The 16142-nt window shown below is 43.5% G+C and overlaps 1 protein-coding gene across 1 annotated transcript in view; it reads left to right on the top strand.

The window, feature by feature from the left end:
* Positions 1-8482: 8482 nt before the first annotated feature.
* Positions 8483-16142, top strand: part of LOC128711187 (uncharacterized) — a 45774-nt gene continuing 38114 nt past the window's right edge. Inside the window, exon 1 of the mRNA XM_053806051.1 lies at positions 8483-9171. Within this exon, the coding sequence (XP_053662026.1) occupies positions 8483-9171 (689 nt within the window). The remainder of the gene's footprint in view (positions 9172-16142) is intronic.

A 16142-nucleotide genomic window follows, 5' to 3' on the forward strand; every position in this document is an offset into this window, starting at 1 on the left:
AGTATCGGCTTTCAGCAAATGTTATGCTTTGGGAAAAATGGTTCGTGTGGTGTTCCTTTTTTTTTTTGGAGGATGCATTGAGGGATGCGAAAAAAAAAACATACAAGCGATGCATAAAAGTTTACGGTTGTTCTGTATGCATTTCTCGTTTCTACACGGACCGTTGGTGGTATGCAAAACAATTTGAAAAATTCTCGGCACAGGCCATAAAGGATTCGTCACGGGCTTAACGAACGCAGTCACCAACTAGAATGCATTCTCGGTATTAAAAAGCCATAAGTGTGTGTTGCAATTTGCAGGGAGGTTGAATGATCTGTTTTTTTTTTTTTTATTGTAGCTACACATTGCAACTTGCCAAAGCGGAAATGGTGGAAGCGTCGTGCAGTCAGAAGCATCAGCTCACGTCATAAAACCGTTTAAGGATAGCGCGGCAGCAAAAGGAGCATCGTCTCGTTGCTATGGAGATGAGGATTAACCCGGAGATGAGCGAGAGAAAAAGAGAGAAAGCGAGAGAGGTCATAAATTGCATGCATCCGATGTTATGCATTTCCTCATTCCATTGATGGCTACGGTTGCTATGGTTTCCTCCCCGCCCGTGTATGTGCCTGCGGAAACCAAAACGGCTTGGGAGTTTCTTTTTTAAAATTCCATTTTTAGGACCAAGCAGAATTGCAAAAATAAAAAGTAAAGCACACACAAAAAAATGTTCGAAGAAGGCAAAAGTTCACGAAAGGGGGTCAAAAAAACTTCACTTTTTTAACTTGGATTAGTTTGCAGAGGCTTGCAGTATTGCTGGGCATTGCTGCTCTTATGCACTCTGCGCCGGTTTCGTACCCCGTTTAAACCCTTGGCAACCCTCACCAACTGCAGCAATAGTGCAAAATGCAACGTCCCAAAATGCAGGAAAAGAGCTTCGGGACGTGTGTTTTTTTTTTTCGTCGGTATTTCACCAACCAACCTTCCTACTACGATTGTTGTCATTGGAGAATTTATTCTCGTCACGAAATACTGCTGGTGCTCCGTTGCCACGGTACGGGGGCCCGGTCATTCGAGCCCTTTTACCGATGGCATAGAGTTCTGTGTTGGGTGTTGCGACGACACGATGGCAACTTTATGACATCCGCGTTGGGTCGGTTTTAGTTTCGGTGGACATAGGATCAGCACATACAACAACAAAAAAAAAGGAATACGGCGCATAGGGTAAGAACATTCGAATAATGACACTGCAAACCCCCGACTGCCGATGCGCGGTGCAGTTAAAATGCATCTCCGTGATGCATCGTCCCGGGGGTGGATTGCGTATCAGTATGGGAAGTTTAGCGGCCGGGAAGGAAATGGGGATCATTCCGGGGTTTTAACGTTCAAATCGCATGTCAAACTGATCAATTGTCGAGTGGAGCGGAAAGCTGTTAAAGTCGTACTCACGCTATCTGTTTTATTGGGAATTCGGTACCTTCCGTCATAATGTGCATAAAGTTTTACGAAGCTTGCATCCGTTTGCAATAGTAATTGAGACATGATTTTATGTTTCAATTTATTGAGCTACAGGTACAGTACCATGGCATCCACGAAGTAATTCCTATCAACTTGCACTTCCGCTTTTCTTCACGAATTGGAGGCTTGCTACTCCAAAAGGACACATCGCGTTGGGATTTTATGTTGAAAATAAAAAATTAATGTGCAAATTCAACCGTTTCGAATCGCCCCTACATAAACCGTAACAAAACGACACTGCTGAAGCGGTTTTCCCCCCTGTTGCGTCGCTTTCTTCTCATAAATAATCCTTGCCCATTGGTTTATAATACACCGGTGGTTCTGCTCTGTTCTGTTCTGCACTGCCCGAAAAAGGGACCCAGAACGGTTGGACATCGTAACGCTCGTCGTAAAGAAAGGTTGAATCACACGCGACCACGTCCGCGCCCGCGGGGACGGGGACCGTTCGCCACCGATTGGAAGCTGCATGATGCTTTCTTCGCAGCGATGGGGCACTCGTGGGGCACTTGAATCAAGGTGTGGAGTGTGGATCCATCCAGTGTGCAGGGTTGTGAAATTTTATGACCCTTGCGATGCGATCCGTTCGGTACCGGTGGTGTACTGAACTTTTCGGGGTCCGTTTTGAGCACAAAGTGGTTGCACGATGTTACTTTTTTTTAAAGCTTAATCTTAATTGAACGGGGCGAGTCGGTGGTGTATTTGGTTATCTTCACACGACAGGACTGATCCAAAAACCCATCCGGACCAAATTCTCAGTATGCAGGACTGACTATGGTCGGTTATGAGCAAATGAAGAAGAATCTTAATTGAAAACGATAATTTTACGCAATAGAGCATCTCATGATGTTTTGTTAAAGTTCTGTGCTTTAAATTTTAACACATTTACACTAAACTTTTTAGAATTTATTAACTAATTCAAACTTTAATTGTTTAGGAAAACCTTAGCACTCTCATCACTTGACTGTTATATCTCTTCATTGACTGACAAATTTTAATTAGTTGGCAATAATTGGCAGTATGATCATGAGTATAAAACTATTTTTTATACTCATGAGTTTTAGTATATTTTTTTAGATGTAAGAATTCAATAAGAGCAACGAATATTAAAAGGTAGTATTTTTTCTTCTAATCTACAACAAAGATTGAAATATCAATGAGTTGGTGGAATTTAAATTTAACGGGCTCATAAGAGATGATTTCTAGATGATCCCACCGCTTGTTACAACTTCCCACAGGGCTTCTGTCCTTGGATATAATGCGATAGAAGGAGAAAAAATTAAAGAGTTAAACGATTCGAGTTTAAAAATCCCAATGTATTTGTTTGCTAAGCTTCATACGAAATCTAAATTCGTTTCTTTATTTTTGTAAAATAAAGGGACAGTAAAGAAAAGATGACAAAAACGTGAAATGTGTGAGCAAAGCTACATTAATTGGGAACTTTAATGGGATTATTAATTAAAATTTTGACCATTACCCAAGTAAAAGTAGAATTTCCAGAAATGACTTGGGACAAAAAGGTATGAGAAATTTGAATGACCTTCCAAAACTCCTTCCACATCCTGTAATCAGTTTTATCAAAATTTACAATTTATTCACCTACGCACAGACACGATGCTAAAGACAGCGTGGGTGAATGCTGAGAAAAGGGGTGAATGTTCGACCGGATCATAAACACAACATGCAGTTTTGAGTCAGAGCATTAAATTCCATATGTTTTGCATATTCTCACGAATGAAAATTAGAATAATTCCACCGCATTGTTATTGACAGTATGAACATGTCCATGTGCATGTCGAGTTGGTTTGGCTCACTGTGGTTCATTGTTCAAGTTTAAGGCCAGCTGAGAAGGCTGACGGCATGAGAGTTCTAGCCGGTGCTATGGATGTACTCACCGTTTACTGGTAACGCTGGCCAATCACTGTCAATGGCGTGTTCCTGGGAAGCAATAAACCATCCAAACCAGTCCATATACATGCCTGTTGCGTAGCATAAACATGCGAATTGATCGTTAATCATATCTGTCCCTGTGGATGCATCTAAATAGAGCGTTAGTAGTGCTGTCCGAGAGTGGAAGAAAACAAACCAATAAATGGAAATAGATAGGAAAGTACTTTTGCGAAATCTTCTCCATCCTGGCGACCTCCGTCGATGATGGAGGTCGTCCGTATTCTCGTGCCGGGTGCACGCTTCAAGGGTCTGCCTTTTAACGCACACCAATTCCGTACGGATGGCTCACGTGCCGGTGCTCGGTTTATGCTCGAGGATAAACGAAAATTTCCTACGTGTCGTGCCCGCAAATGGAGGCGCACCGGTCCAAATATCCATCCATCGTTGGTAGATTTTCGTGCGTGCATCGTTGCCCGGGCCGGATGGGATGATGGGTCATGAACCGGGTCGCACACACGCATCCACATCCGACGCTCCGAGAACGACGACGCTAAAGCCTGGGGCGAGCCGTATGTATATGCTGCGGTGTAAACGGTCCGAACGACGCACCGATGTACGGAACGTAACTTGATGCCACGCATTTTATGAGGTTTGTTTGCACCGTAGCCTCAAGGAGTCCCCCCCCCCCATGCCCTACGCATTTGTGCTTCCTCATAGCCTGGTTTACGCGCTAATGAAGCATCTGGCCCGATGGGACACGTTCCTGGCACACTCGTACGCACTCGGTTGTTTTTTGGGTATGGCTGTTACGTTTCCGAATCTGCACCACCGTACAACACATCGCATCACATCAAAGCCGTTCCGGATTGGAACTATGCCACCATGTCAACCGTATGTCAATCCCGGTGAAATGGGAGACAAGCAAGCAACACAAGCTTTCCATGTTGCCCTGCTCGCCCAAAAGGAGTCACGGGTGGTGGCGAGATGTTTGAATTTTTAACGACTGCAAGCCCGTTTGCTGATCGAATCGGTTTGATTTCAAGATGGATTGGAGATTAACAAACTTGGGACGGGTGGGTAAGGAAGCATGGATGGATTTGTTTTTTGGGGTTTATTGTTGCTTTTAGCTTCGATACGACGATACGTGTGTGCTACTTCTTAAGCGGCGTTCTTTATGCGAGTGGCCGTTGATTGAAATGGAAATCTTTTGGTGGTTTTTCGTCTGTGGTGGTGCGGCCTCTCTCTCTCCATTGTGTGGCCTTGATGCAACCGGAAGCTTAGGAAGCTTGGGAAGCTGTGTTACGTTTTGGGTTAGGAGCTCTATTAGTGTGAACATGCTGAGGATTATCCTCTGTTTGGTGCTATCAAATTGCGCGGTAAAATGTATGTTCAAGAAATTGACAGCGTCGTCTATTACATTACATTTTTTCTATTCTAAATTTCTAAATTTTTATTTAACAAACATCACAGTTTTTAGTAAATAAAACCAATTTTCTTTTAACAAATGTCGCAAACAAAATATATTCAACAAGTTAATGAAATGAAAGAATAACAAATAAGTTAATAGACTAAATAACTACATAAATAAATAACAAAAATAAACAAACCATCAAATAAATATTTACATAAACAACAGAAATAAAACAATTAAAAGAAAAGGATAATTCAACATTGAAATGTAAACCATTTCATTGATTGTGTAATATTTCATACGGATTATCTAAACACATTTGTCAGATTATTCTAAAAAGTTGGCTTATTTAACTTTAACGATAGGGCGAAAATGCTACTTCAATTTATGATTTGATCCCCATTCCTCATTAAACTAACCGAGAAAACAAAATATTTTGGATGGTTAAATAAGTAAAACAAATTATATAAGTTTGTTGATAATTTACATAATCTTAAACGCCAAATTGTCTATTTGATTCACGACTTTGATACACTTTTTGTTCAATTTCTTTCACTAAGATCCTTCCGATTGTGTTTTCCATGGACCGTCAAACATCGGTATTAATCACTTCCCCTTCTTGGATTCATTCGCTCATCATAGCAAAATGAACCCATTCACGCAGCTTCCTCATCTCAACCAGACGGGATGCTGCTTCGATTCATCGGATTCGGTGAGCGAGAGAGTAAAGTACAGTAGAGTCTGTCGTGCGATGGTGGGTTAATCATTTTGGATGTCTTTTTGCTACAATTAACCATAATGGAAATAAAAATAGAGCAAAAAAAACGAAATACGAAAGATTATGATTTAAATCACTTCAATGTAAAGTGTGGTCCATTTCAAGCATTATTTTTACTTTTAAAGGTAAATTAAAACAATTATACAAAAAAAACCCTCGATCTCATTTATGAATGGACGTGTACAAAAATACATTTGCTATCTAGAATGTAAATAATAACCTTCATCCGATAGAAAGGTCCACCACACGCATGAACACATGAACCAACTCGTTAGCGATTTCGGCTACGGGAGATTCCACAGCATCTCGTATTTTCTCGGCACAGCCCGAACGAAGGTAGAAGCAAAAGTATCGTACCCTTGCTTTTTACTTGCTTTCAGTACAGTATCTTCGTAAAATTTATCTACTCGCTCGACTTCAAATTACAAAATAGTGTTTTCTCGAATAAATAAAAAAAGGTTAATCTTTTTTAAGGGTTTTAAAAAACCCTGAAAGTAATAAAATTCACAATTTTCTTATAAATTTAGATACATTTACCAAACGAAAAACCTTATAACATTTATGATAAATAAGCATCAAACTGAATCGGAATGTCTCAAAATTGAGTAGCTTTTTCGCAACGATTCATTGCTATAACGATTCACCCACCGAACGGTCACTTTGCGTACGACCCACTCACGTTCGCTGCTGCACATGGTCACGGTGAGCAGGACCGTCGCTCTCTGCCATATTTTTACTTACTTCCTCGACGAGGCACGACGGGTTTTCGCGCGCGCACCGTTCCCGTTCGAAGACGTGACGCGATTTTCGGTGCAAGGAGCCACCAGTACCGCCAAAGAACTCAGTACGAATTGAACCATTTTGCTTCCCGGGTTGTGCGGAAAGGATACCGCGCACTAGTGCTGCTGGCGTTTGTCGCGTGAAAAAAGAAAAGCCCCCGAATTGAAGAAGCGTTAGCGAAGCGTATTCAAACAGTGCACATCGCGTATCGTCCGGCGTGATTGCTGATCTTCCGTTCCTGCAAAAACGCAGCAGGCGGGGGAAAGAAAAAATAAGGAAAGGTTTAAAATCAAATCATGCGGTTGAATGAGTTTATTGCGCTACCTGTTTTGTGCGTTGTTGTTGGTTGTTGCTGCTGATGCGTTATCGTACGTACGTGTGTGTGTGTTTGAAGGGTGAGCAAAATTATCTCACCTCCAGACCCACCAGACCAGGGGATTGTCTCTTGTGTACGATCCCGTGTTTTCGGTTCGCGTGTGTCCTGGGTGCATTTTTCACATGTTTCGTAAAACCACCTTTCGATTCGAAACCACCCTGGCGGCGGCTGCCGTTGGGTTGTTCGATCGAGAGTAAGTGATTTCTTTTGTTTTCTCTCAACACTCCCTCATCCCTGCGGCGCACCAGCCCTAAATCCAATTTCTTGGGTCAGGGCTTTAAGTCAGTTACTTCACAATCCGTATAGCTTGCGTTGGCCAATTTTCGGTTGCGCTTATTTTTTCTTTATTAAATACGGACCCGATACGCGTTGGTCCGTTGGGAGCGTGCGGCTCCTCCCGTTGCCCCTTTCAAGGATCCCAATATTTTATTTTCATCCTTACTTCCATCCCGCTCCGCTTTTTGCGCGGTCGCTTCCGCGCTTCTCCACGGTGAAACGGTGGTGGGTGAACGATTTTATAAATAATCACGATCGTTAACGGCGAGCAATGCCGCTGCGTTGCGCGCGTTGCATTATTCATCGATTGTGTTTGTTTGTTGTTTTATGCTGTTTTGTGGGTTTTTCATAATTTTCACAACAGATAATTTTAATCTCACCACTGCAACACAGCTGCCTGAAGGAAGAAAAAAAAAAGAAACGAACAATGAATTGCTCTTTTTGTGTGTGTGTTTTTTTTTGTAATTCTTTTTTAACGAAAAGAAATGAAAGGTGTATTGAAAGATTGCGATAGTTTTCAAAAGAAACCAGGTGAAAGATGTTAATTAAATATTTGTGTTTTTTTTTTGTTCTTTTAAATAAAATTTTGAAACCTCCTTCCAACCTGCTGGCAATGCACTAGTGAGTGCGTAAAGTGATTGCTTTCTATCAATTCGCGCCCTGTATGACGTGAGATGTGAGGTCGTTATCATTCATCGGGAAAGTCCCAAACCAGGCCAACGGAAACTGGGTCTAGTGTGATTAATTTCTAGCCATCCCCTCATTCTCGCACCGAGCGTAGAAGTAATGCAGTAACGAAAATGCGAGAACGAAAGTAATTAAAGAATTGTTGAATTTGAAAACCGAAACTTGCCCCAAAGCGATCAAGTGCGGATGTGAAAGAAGTTCTAACTCGTGTTAGAGAAAAAGAGAGAGAGAGAGAGAGAGAGAGAGAGAGAGAGAGAGAGAGAGAGAACGAAAGTGCTTTCATTCCTTCCCCGATACAAAACAACCCCGTAAACATATGTTCTGATCGTACGCAAAGGGTTTTCCCCCTCCGGTCTGACGTGGTGTGCCTGTGTGTGGGTGCGTGCATGTTTATGTGTTTGATCGGTCGATTTTTTGTTTCCAGCCAGATCATTTTACCCATCGATGATCGATGATTGACAGAGCCGCAGACACAAGGTGGGCTCGCACGCGTTAGTGACAAGTGTAGTGCCGCGGTGCGTGGTGCGTCGTATAAAGCTGCGTCGGGGCCGGGGTGCCGTTTTCTCGCTGGTTTTTGCGGGAAGAAAAAATTGAAAATAGAAATTTTTGGTTGGTAAATTAAATCACGCACGAAAAAGGCATTTAAAAAAGTAGAAGTGTTGGAGGTGAATCGATTCGATTCTGTGACGAAGTGCTTGCCCAAGTGGTGTTGTTTAATCAGTGTGGCAGTTCTGTGTTTGTTTGTGTGTGTGTGTGCTTGTAAGTGCGTGTAAGATCCCCGAGCTGGTTAATCATGAAATCATCCATGGCCATTACGAAAAGTGCGGCATTTCGGTTCATGCTGCTTTTGCATTTATTTTTGAAAGTGAAAATGTGTGTCGGCTTCGTCGATGCGCTGGCCGCCGGTGACAGTGACATTAATTATGAGGACAGTGACGAGCGGCTGGTGGAGGCCGTTGGTGGTGGAGGGGCAGCAAGAGGAAGAGAAGGAACCGCCTGGGTGACAGGACGGTTCGTCCCAACCACCAGCGTGCCGGCGCCGAGCAATTTAATGCGCTGGGAGGGCACTGGCCATACTGCCCGGTCCCGTATGCATCACGTTCGGCATGAGCAGCATTACTTGAAACATCGGCCAATAAAGGTGCCAAACGCGGTGGATTCGACGATGGTGGCGCAGAATCCGGTACCGCACCAGGCGCATACCGGGCCCGGTACGGCTAGCGTTCAGCAAAACGCAATCCAATACAGCCAACATCATCATCATCATCACCATCACCACAATCATCACAATCGTCCAAAGCATCATGTGCAGGTGCATCCTTCCAAACATGATCGGAAGGTGGATGCAGACTCTACGGAACAGGAAGTCATTTTGGTAGAGCCAAACCGACAAGGTGGAGCACATCGTGTTGCTTCACAATCGGCCGAACGGAGAGCTATGTATGAGAGGGCAAATGCAAAGAACATATGGAACAGTATGAGGTACGTAAAAGGGGATGAAATTGACGTTGAATTACATTGGCAGCTCATAATCAGCTGTTAATCAGCATTAAAGGATGCGTACAGGTAGATCAGCTTTTAAGCAGCTTTTAGCGAGCGCGATGTAGTTCCCTTTTCTCTATCGGCACAACAACCTGAGGACGTCATTTCTGGCTTTCTTTGACTTTATTTACCGGTAACTGAATAGTCAGTCCTGCGTACGAGCGTTTGGGTTTGGATGGGATTTTGGATCGGTCTTGTTGTGTGAAGATCGGTGCCGCTACCACCTTCAGCGTGCGGTAATAATCATTTTAAACATTTTTTTCTAATTGTTTGCAACGAAGTAATTTTAAAGAAAGTCTTTTCCCTTCTTCAAAGAATCGATTGCATAAAGTTTATCCATCCATATCCATAAAGTTAAAAGTATCATTCTAGAATCCAACAGTCTTTAAGAATTCATCATCCAAATTCATGGGTGACCATGTCCTCTTTTAAGCAGCTTAAAAGATTTTTTTTACGTCAAGTTCTTAATAACGGCATGCTAGTGCCAAGTAATCCAATGTTTAAGTGAACCCTTCGAAAGCAATCTCACAATGGTGGATAGCCATAATTATGTTCTAATTATACTCCATTGATGATCGAATCGATTATTACGCTCTATGATAGTTTGTATTACATGATCTTGACATGATCATGTTTGCGCAATCTTCTACACCGCACTATCAATCGATAATTATAGTGCTGATTGCAAAGTGTACTATTTGATCAGCAGCGGCTACTCGGAAAGGTAAACATAGAGCAAAGGGTCGTTTAGTTGATCGGACAGCAACGCACAGTGCGGACGATGATCAACAAGCATCGATTTCCACTTAATCATCAATCAATCGAGCTTTTTAATAAGTACTAAAGCGATGATCTAACTAGAAAATCCAACTGATTTAATTCCCCAAGAATTGCTCACTCCACCCATTGCGGAAGACGCAGCCTTGAAAGTGGCCGATCCATAGCTAGAGATAGATCTGTACAAGCGGATGACCTTCTTTTACGCTGTACCGACCCGCTGATAAGAACTCGATTGGGAGGAGCGAATTTAAACACTGTACGGCGCACGATCGGCAACGGCCAATTTCAAAGCGTCTCGCCGGCTGGTTTACGTGGAAGCGATGAAACCATGAATCACTTTCCATTCCTTCGAATGCGTTCCATGCGGGCGAAGGGTGCGAAAATGTGTGTTATTTCCCTGGGCGATAAGTCTGCCAGCTCAGGACGCGGATGGTCGCGCGAAGATAAGGCAGTGGAGGTGAAATTGAGTCATCTTCTCGGTGCAAAATAAAAAAGATCGATCGTCCTACTAGAGTTGACAGCTGAATGGGGAATTGTTATGTGCGTGCGCGATCGCCCAAAGGGAGAATGGTGTGGTGGTGGTGGGTGGATAGTCACTATCTCTTAATGGAGCCACCGGCAAGCCACATAAGTCACCTTCGCACGATCGCGCAAGAAGTCTTCGAAAGCCCGGGAGAGTCTCCCTTGGTCGTCCACCACTGTTTCTGTATGCGACACATGTCTACTTGCGCCGTGTGCAAATCACGCACGCAAAGAATTGGCCTCTTCGCGCTGAACGGGTGTACGCTTGCATAGGGAATGAGGCTTCACAGGCTTCCATCTCTGTGCATCTTCCTCTGTGGTCCTGTGTTTGATTTGCGGCAGTTCATTTTAGTCCGCTCGTTTTTTTTTTTTAGTTTTCGTTTGGCTTTGTTTCGTTCGCTTCGTACCGCCTCGGGACCGCCGTAGCGCATCGCTCGTTGGGGCGATTGTGTCGGGATGCTTAAAAAAAAAAACGCATGGATGCGTTATGATGGCATACAATTAGCAATTTTGCATGCATAATTTTCGTTAAATATTGACCCACCATCGGTTTCGTTCGGAACCAGAAGCAACCGAACGGAGCCGCGCGTCCGTGTATGTGGCTAATTTTTATGACCGCATCTCAACGTCGATGCATGCCCCGCTGCGAGTCGGACCGGTCTACTTCATCTCCGCACCCACGAGGGTGCCATCTTGTGCTGTTTAGTGGCAGCAAATCGTCTCGATGTTTCACTGTGGCAGCTGTGCAAAGAAAGTGTCATCATTGAAATTAGTAACACACGGGAAACCTTCCTTCGAGCCAAGGTGCTGTGTTGCCGTGTGACGCATGGGATGAGCCGGTTCGATCCGCGAACCATTGTGCAATTACTGGTCGTTCGTTTGTGTGTTTGCAAGCGTGTGAAGGGTGTGCAACGCTCGTACGGTTTTTGAGAAGCGTATTGCAATTGTTGAGCCCGCGTGAGGACACCGTCCGGTGAATCAATGAGGTGAAGCAAATTTATTTTACCCCAAGACTTTTTCGGGTACGGGACGGACCTTGTTGCGGTATGATGCACTCCATTAAGGAAATCTTCATTTTGCACATTATTAACTCTGCAGGGGTTAAGCTGTTTAAGCAGCAGAACTGTGGTAGAGACGTACCATGAAGACGATCATGCATACAAGTGACATTTTCGCACCGAAAGGCAAACGGAAGATGAGAAATAGAGTTATGTCGGGGTTGTAATTGTAAGATCACGATGGATGGATGGGTCAGCTAGCAGGAGTACGATAGCGAATAGCCGCAAATACCACTACCAGTACCGGTTTTGTTGCTGGTAAGTGAAAGGAAAAGCACTCGGTAAATCATATTAGCAGAGTAATTAGCGACTGAAAAAACTAGCCACGAGCAAGCGCCCTAGAGCATGTTTTGGCGATTTTCTTGCCAGTGCTTGCAACCGTTAAGCTGCTTATACATTGCGTGAGGTTGTACGCGAGCACAATAATGTCATTTTGGAAATGATTGAGCATATACACTGAGCTTTATTGAGAGTTGTTGTACAAAATCTTTGATAAGTGTTGCAGCTGGAATTTGAGAGCTAGAAGCAGCGAAGAACAAGCTCAGAATAAGCTAAGAACTAAGAATTTTTTGATCGCCAAGAATTTTGAGTTAAATTTAAGCCCAATTGATTACCACTCCTGGTTGAAATCTTGACTGAATTCTACAGGCGTTGAGGTCGATCATACCGAGCAATTTGAGCAAGGTTAGATGCTGTTTCCCATAATTTATAAATTTAAATATGCTTTTTTTATTAACAATTGTGTCAAAAGTAGTTTATTTTAGATCAGTTTTAGATTAGACTGGAATAGAATTGAAGATACTTCGCGAAATTACTCCGGTACGGTCGTTTAACATAACAGCACATCAAAAGTGTCAAGAAGAACCAAACAAACCCTTCAGCATGCTATAACTTCAGTTCATTGTCCGATATTTCAACGATTGTTTGACAAACATCGTTTAGCTTTTTTGACCTAATGGACAGTCTGTCTATAACTTAACGATAGACTTCATTGGCTCACATGACGGAGTTCCAGTACTCACATATGTCTCTCAAACATGGAAGCCCCGTATATGTGGAAGGACAATCGAGGAGCTGCTACAATAACGAGCTCTACGAGCTGTACGATGATTACTTCGGTGGGCTGATGACGTCATGAGAATGACACCGGACTACCCAGCCCGTAAAGTCCTTTTAGATCGTCTTCATGGGCAGAGGAGGCGTGGAAGGGCCAAATTGAGATGGCGTTCATGCGTCCGTACATAAAATATTGATTTTGTAACAAATTATTTAGATAACTTTCAGCTATAAAAATGAAACGAAATCTTTCTTCATATATTTCCATCATGAGAAACATCTCTCTTCGTTTCGGAATGCAAATTTGAGTGAAAATAGCGAGAAACTTCTATCAAAATCCGAAGTTGAAGCACATTTTTGTCCCAAGTAAATGTTTCCCTAGAACCAAAAAAAACAGGCATGACGAAAGAAAAACTTCCCAGCAATAGATGATAAAAATCAAAAGTAAACAAACGATCAGCTGGGGCTGTGAATAATCTTGATGGCCCTAGCGTGGAATAAATTAATACCAACCGAAGGAAGAAAGAATCTCTACCGAAAACTCATGAATAAAAGGCGACGTCAATGTGGTGCGGGTGTGGGTGTGCGCCACGCGCTGACATTTCCACTCACTTACAGATGGGCTCCGAAACGATCGAGTAACGTTCTCGGATTGCTTAAAATTCATCTTCTAAGCGGGGAAAAATGGAAACCCCCCACCTCCCCCCCGCCCGAAAGGTAAACAAAAATTTGCAAAGCAACATTGGGCGCGTTTTGCTTCACGCTATGCATTGCAAATGTTGCGCCATGCGCCCGCCGTTCTTGTCGTGCGGTCAGCCGTTTTTTTTTTCTTTGCGAAAGAAAGTGCGACTTTTCAGACGCATGGGAACAGCGATCAAACGGCCCATAACGTAGTCGTCGGTAGGGGCCTTGTGGTTAAGCTGGTTTGAACTGTAAGCTGGTTGCTGGGTGGTATGCACGATATGATGGCAGCAAACTGCAGCCAACTGCAACAGGCACAGGTGCATTTGTCGGGCTGTCGGGACCAGCTTGTAATACAAATTTGACTATCAGCAAACGTTTCAATCCTTTCCCTATTTTTTTTTTACCGCTTTTTACCAATTCACATTCCACCGTAAATGAGTTGCCAAACAAATAAAACATTGTGCAACATTTGTGCTAGGCGCAATTGAAAGGGATACAGTTTGCAGCAAATCGGCCATTGATTTGACCTTTGCTGTAGCGAGATAGCGATCATCGACAAATCAACAACACAACACGAAATCTCATCACAATTCCACCCACCGCAACCGGTGGGGGGGGGGGGGGGGGGGGGGGGGGGGGGGCGCTGTAGTTGTTCAATTGAGATATTAATCGCTCGATTTGAGAGTATTCTCAGTGCCGGTATTATCTGATTGCTGCCTGTTCACCCCACGCCTGTAGTGTTGTGGGGTGATTGCAAGATCATTCGCGCGCACCATTCAATACACGCCGAATTGTTGCTGATGCATCAACTCATTAATCACGATCCAAAAATGGGAGTAAAAGGAAACGGCAAGGATTACCACATCTTGAAGATATGGCAGTTTTGCAAACTCACGCTGTACAATACAGAAAAAAAATAGGCTTCCATCTTCTTTTTTGAGCATGTTTTTTTTAATTGTATTCTTACTTATTAACGTGTCTGAATTGTTTAAAAAATAACGAACAATACTCCTTTTTGGGCAGGATGTTTCAAGAGGTTATCATGCGATCGATCGGAAATGACTCATCGTGATGCGCCGTGAGCATAAAAGAGGTCAACGGTTTTGAACGTTTTTCTTTTGGTTGTTGTTATTGTTTCCTTTCAATCCAATTAGCGTTGGTTTTCCCCTGTTTTGCTTCTTGTTCATTGAACGTTTTTTTCTTACCCGCCCAGGACAAGATTAATAAGCCAAAGATCTTTCAAACATACATAACGGTCAGTGTTAATAGTTTTGGCAAAGCTTCACCTAAACCCTGCCGCTTATTAACCTGATTAATATTCACCACGATGTGCCGGCATTACCTTGTCATCCATCGGGTGAGAAATAGGGGTTAAATTGTATCAGCTTCCTAGCCAATCCGCGTCAGCGACAATTGAGAGCGGTAATATTTCGCCGGACTTGAACGCTGTGGTTTAGTAGTTTGATATTTTTAGCCCATGCATGCATCCAACATGACATGAGCTAATCCGGTTGGTATTACAAAAATTTATGAAGCATCCCTGGGGCCGGTTTTTATTTTGTCTGGCTGATGCCGCTGCTGTCCCACAACGGTAACGATCAATTAATTTCATTTTAGCGTCAGATGAGTTGTTTTTTGTTTGGTTTGGTTTTGGTGTATGCTGCCCGACCCGATGTCTTCGTCAGTGGAGCGAATTGAATTGAACAGCACCAGAATCGAACGGCAAACAAAGGGCCAAACCAAAAAAAACAACAAAATACGAAATTAACACACTACAGTCACACACCATGTTCACCATCAGGGCGTGTGATTTAATGCGCCACTTGAACCACGGTTCATCGGCGGCGATAATTCGTGATGAGACACATTTTTGCCTCTTTGGCATGCGTACCCATTGGGGCGGGCAATTAATTTGAATTAAGCTCAAAACGCTCCCTGAACGCGGCTCATGAGCGGTTGAGATATCCACCGAGGAAGAGGGGGCATCCATTTTTCTCCCGTTCTTTCCCCAGTGGCCGTTTGCAAGCAATGCACCTTTCGGTGAGTGGAGAATGCTATGCTGGAGCAGCAACTCGCAGGCGCAGGTTTCGCTTCCAAACCGCATGCCATCGCCAGATGGGACACGACAACCGTGCATTCCAACAAACCCGGAATGTTGTGTAAATCATACAAACAACTACAAAAAAATGGTATCCGCACACAGGCCGGTGAGTGGTGATAATAAGTCAAACAGAGGCAGTAATCTAGCCGGGTGTGAGAAAGTGACCTAACCTAAAAGTGCTAGCAGCACCCCCCGCAACACACACGCCCATAAACAGCAAGCAATGTTAGTAAATTGGATTAATTATCTGCTGCTTATCTGTTTGCTGCACTCGTATCGCACAGCACCGCAGAACACAGGAGTTGGGAGTGAAGGTGGCAGTGGGATGGTGGCATAGAAAGAAAAAGTTTAGAGAAAAACTGTGTGCACTTTTTGTTCTCTGGGTTCATTCACAATGTTTGTACCTTTTAAAAAAGTTTCACCATCCTTACGGGAACGGGAAGCGACAGCCGAAGCGAAGCGCATCGCAACATACCGGAGAGTGCGCGACAGACAGTGCGCTATGTGGTGTGTAAGCGCGTTTGGGGTTGGTTGGTAATTAATATTAATAGCCCCTGCTTTAATGTGTGGCCGTTGCTGTGTTTTTTTTTGTTTTACATGATCCCTGGTTAGGTTGGTTCTGTTTTTCCACTGGATCTTTTGCGAAGGACCGGGCTGGCTACCGTATGTCCGCTTGAAAGCCCCACACACCGGGTTCGGTATAAACAGGA

This window comes from Anopheles marshallii, chromosome 3 (assembly GCF_943734725.1).
Source record: "Anopheles marshallii chromosome 3, idAnoMarsDA_429_01, whole genome shotgun sequence".
Taxonomy (NCBI): domain Eukaryota; kingdom Metazoa; phylum Arthropoda; class Insecta; order Diptera; family Culicidae; genus Anopheles; species Anopheles marshallii.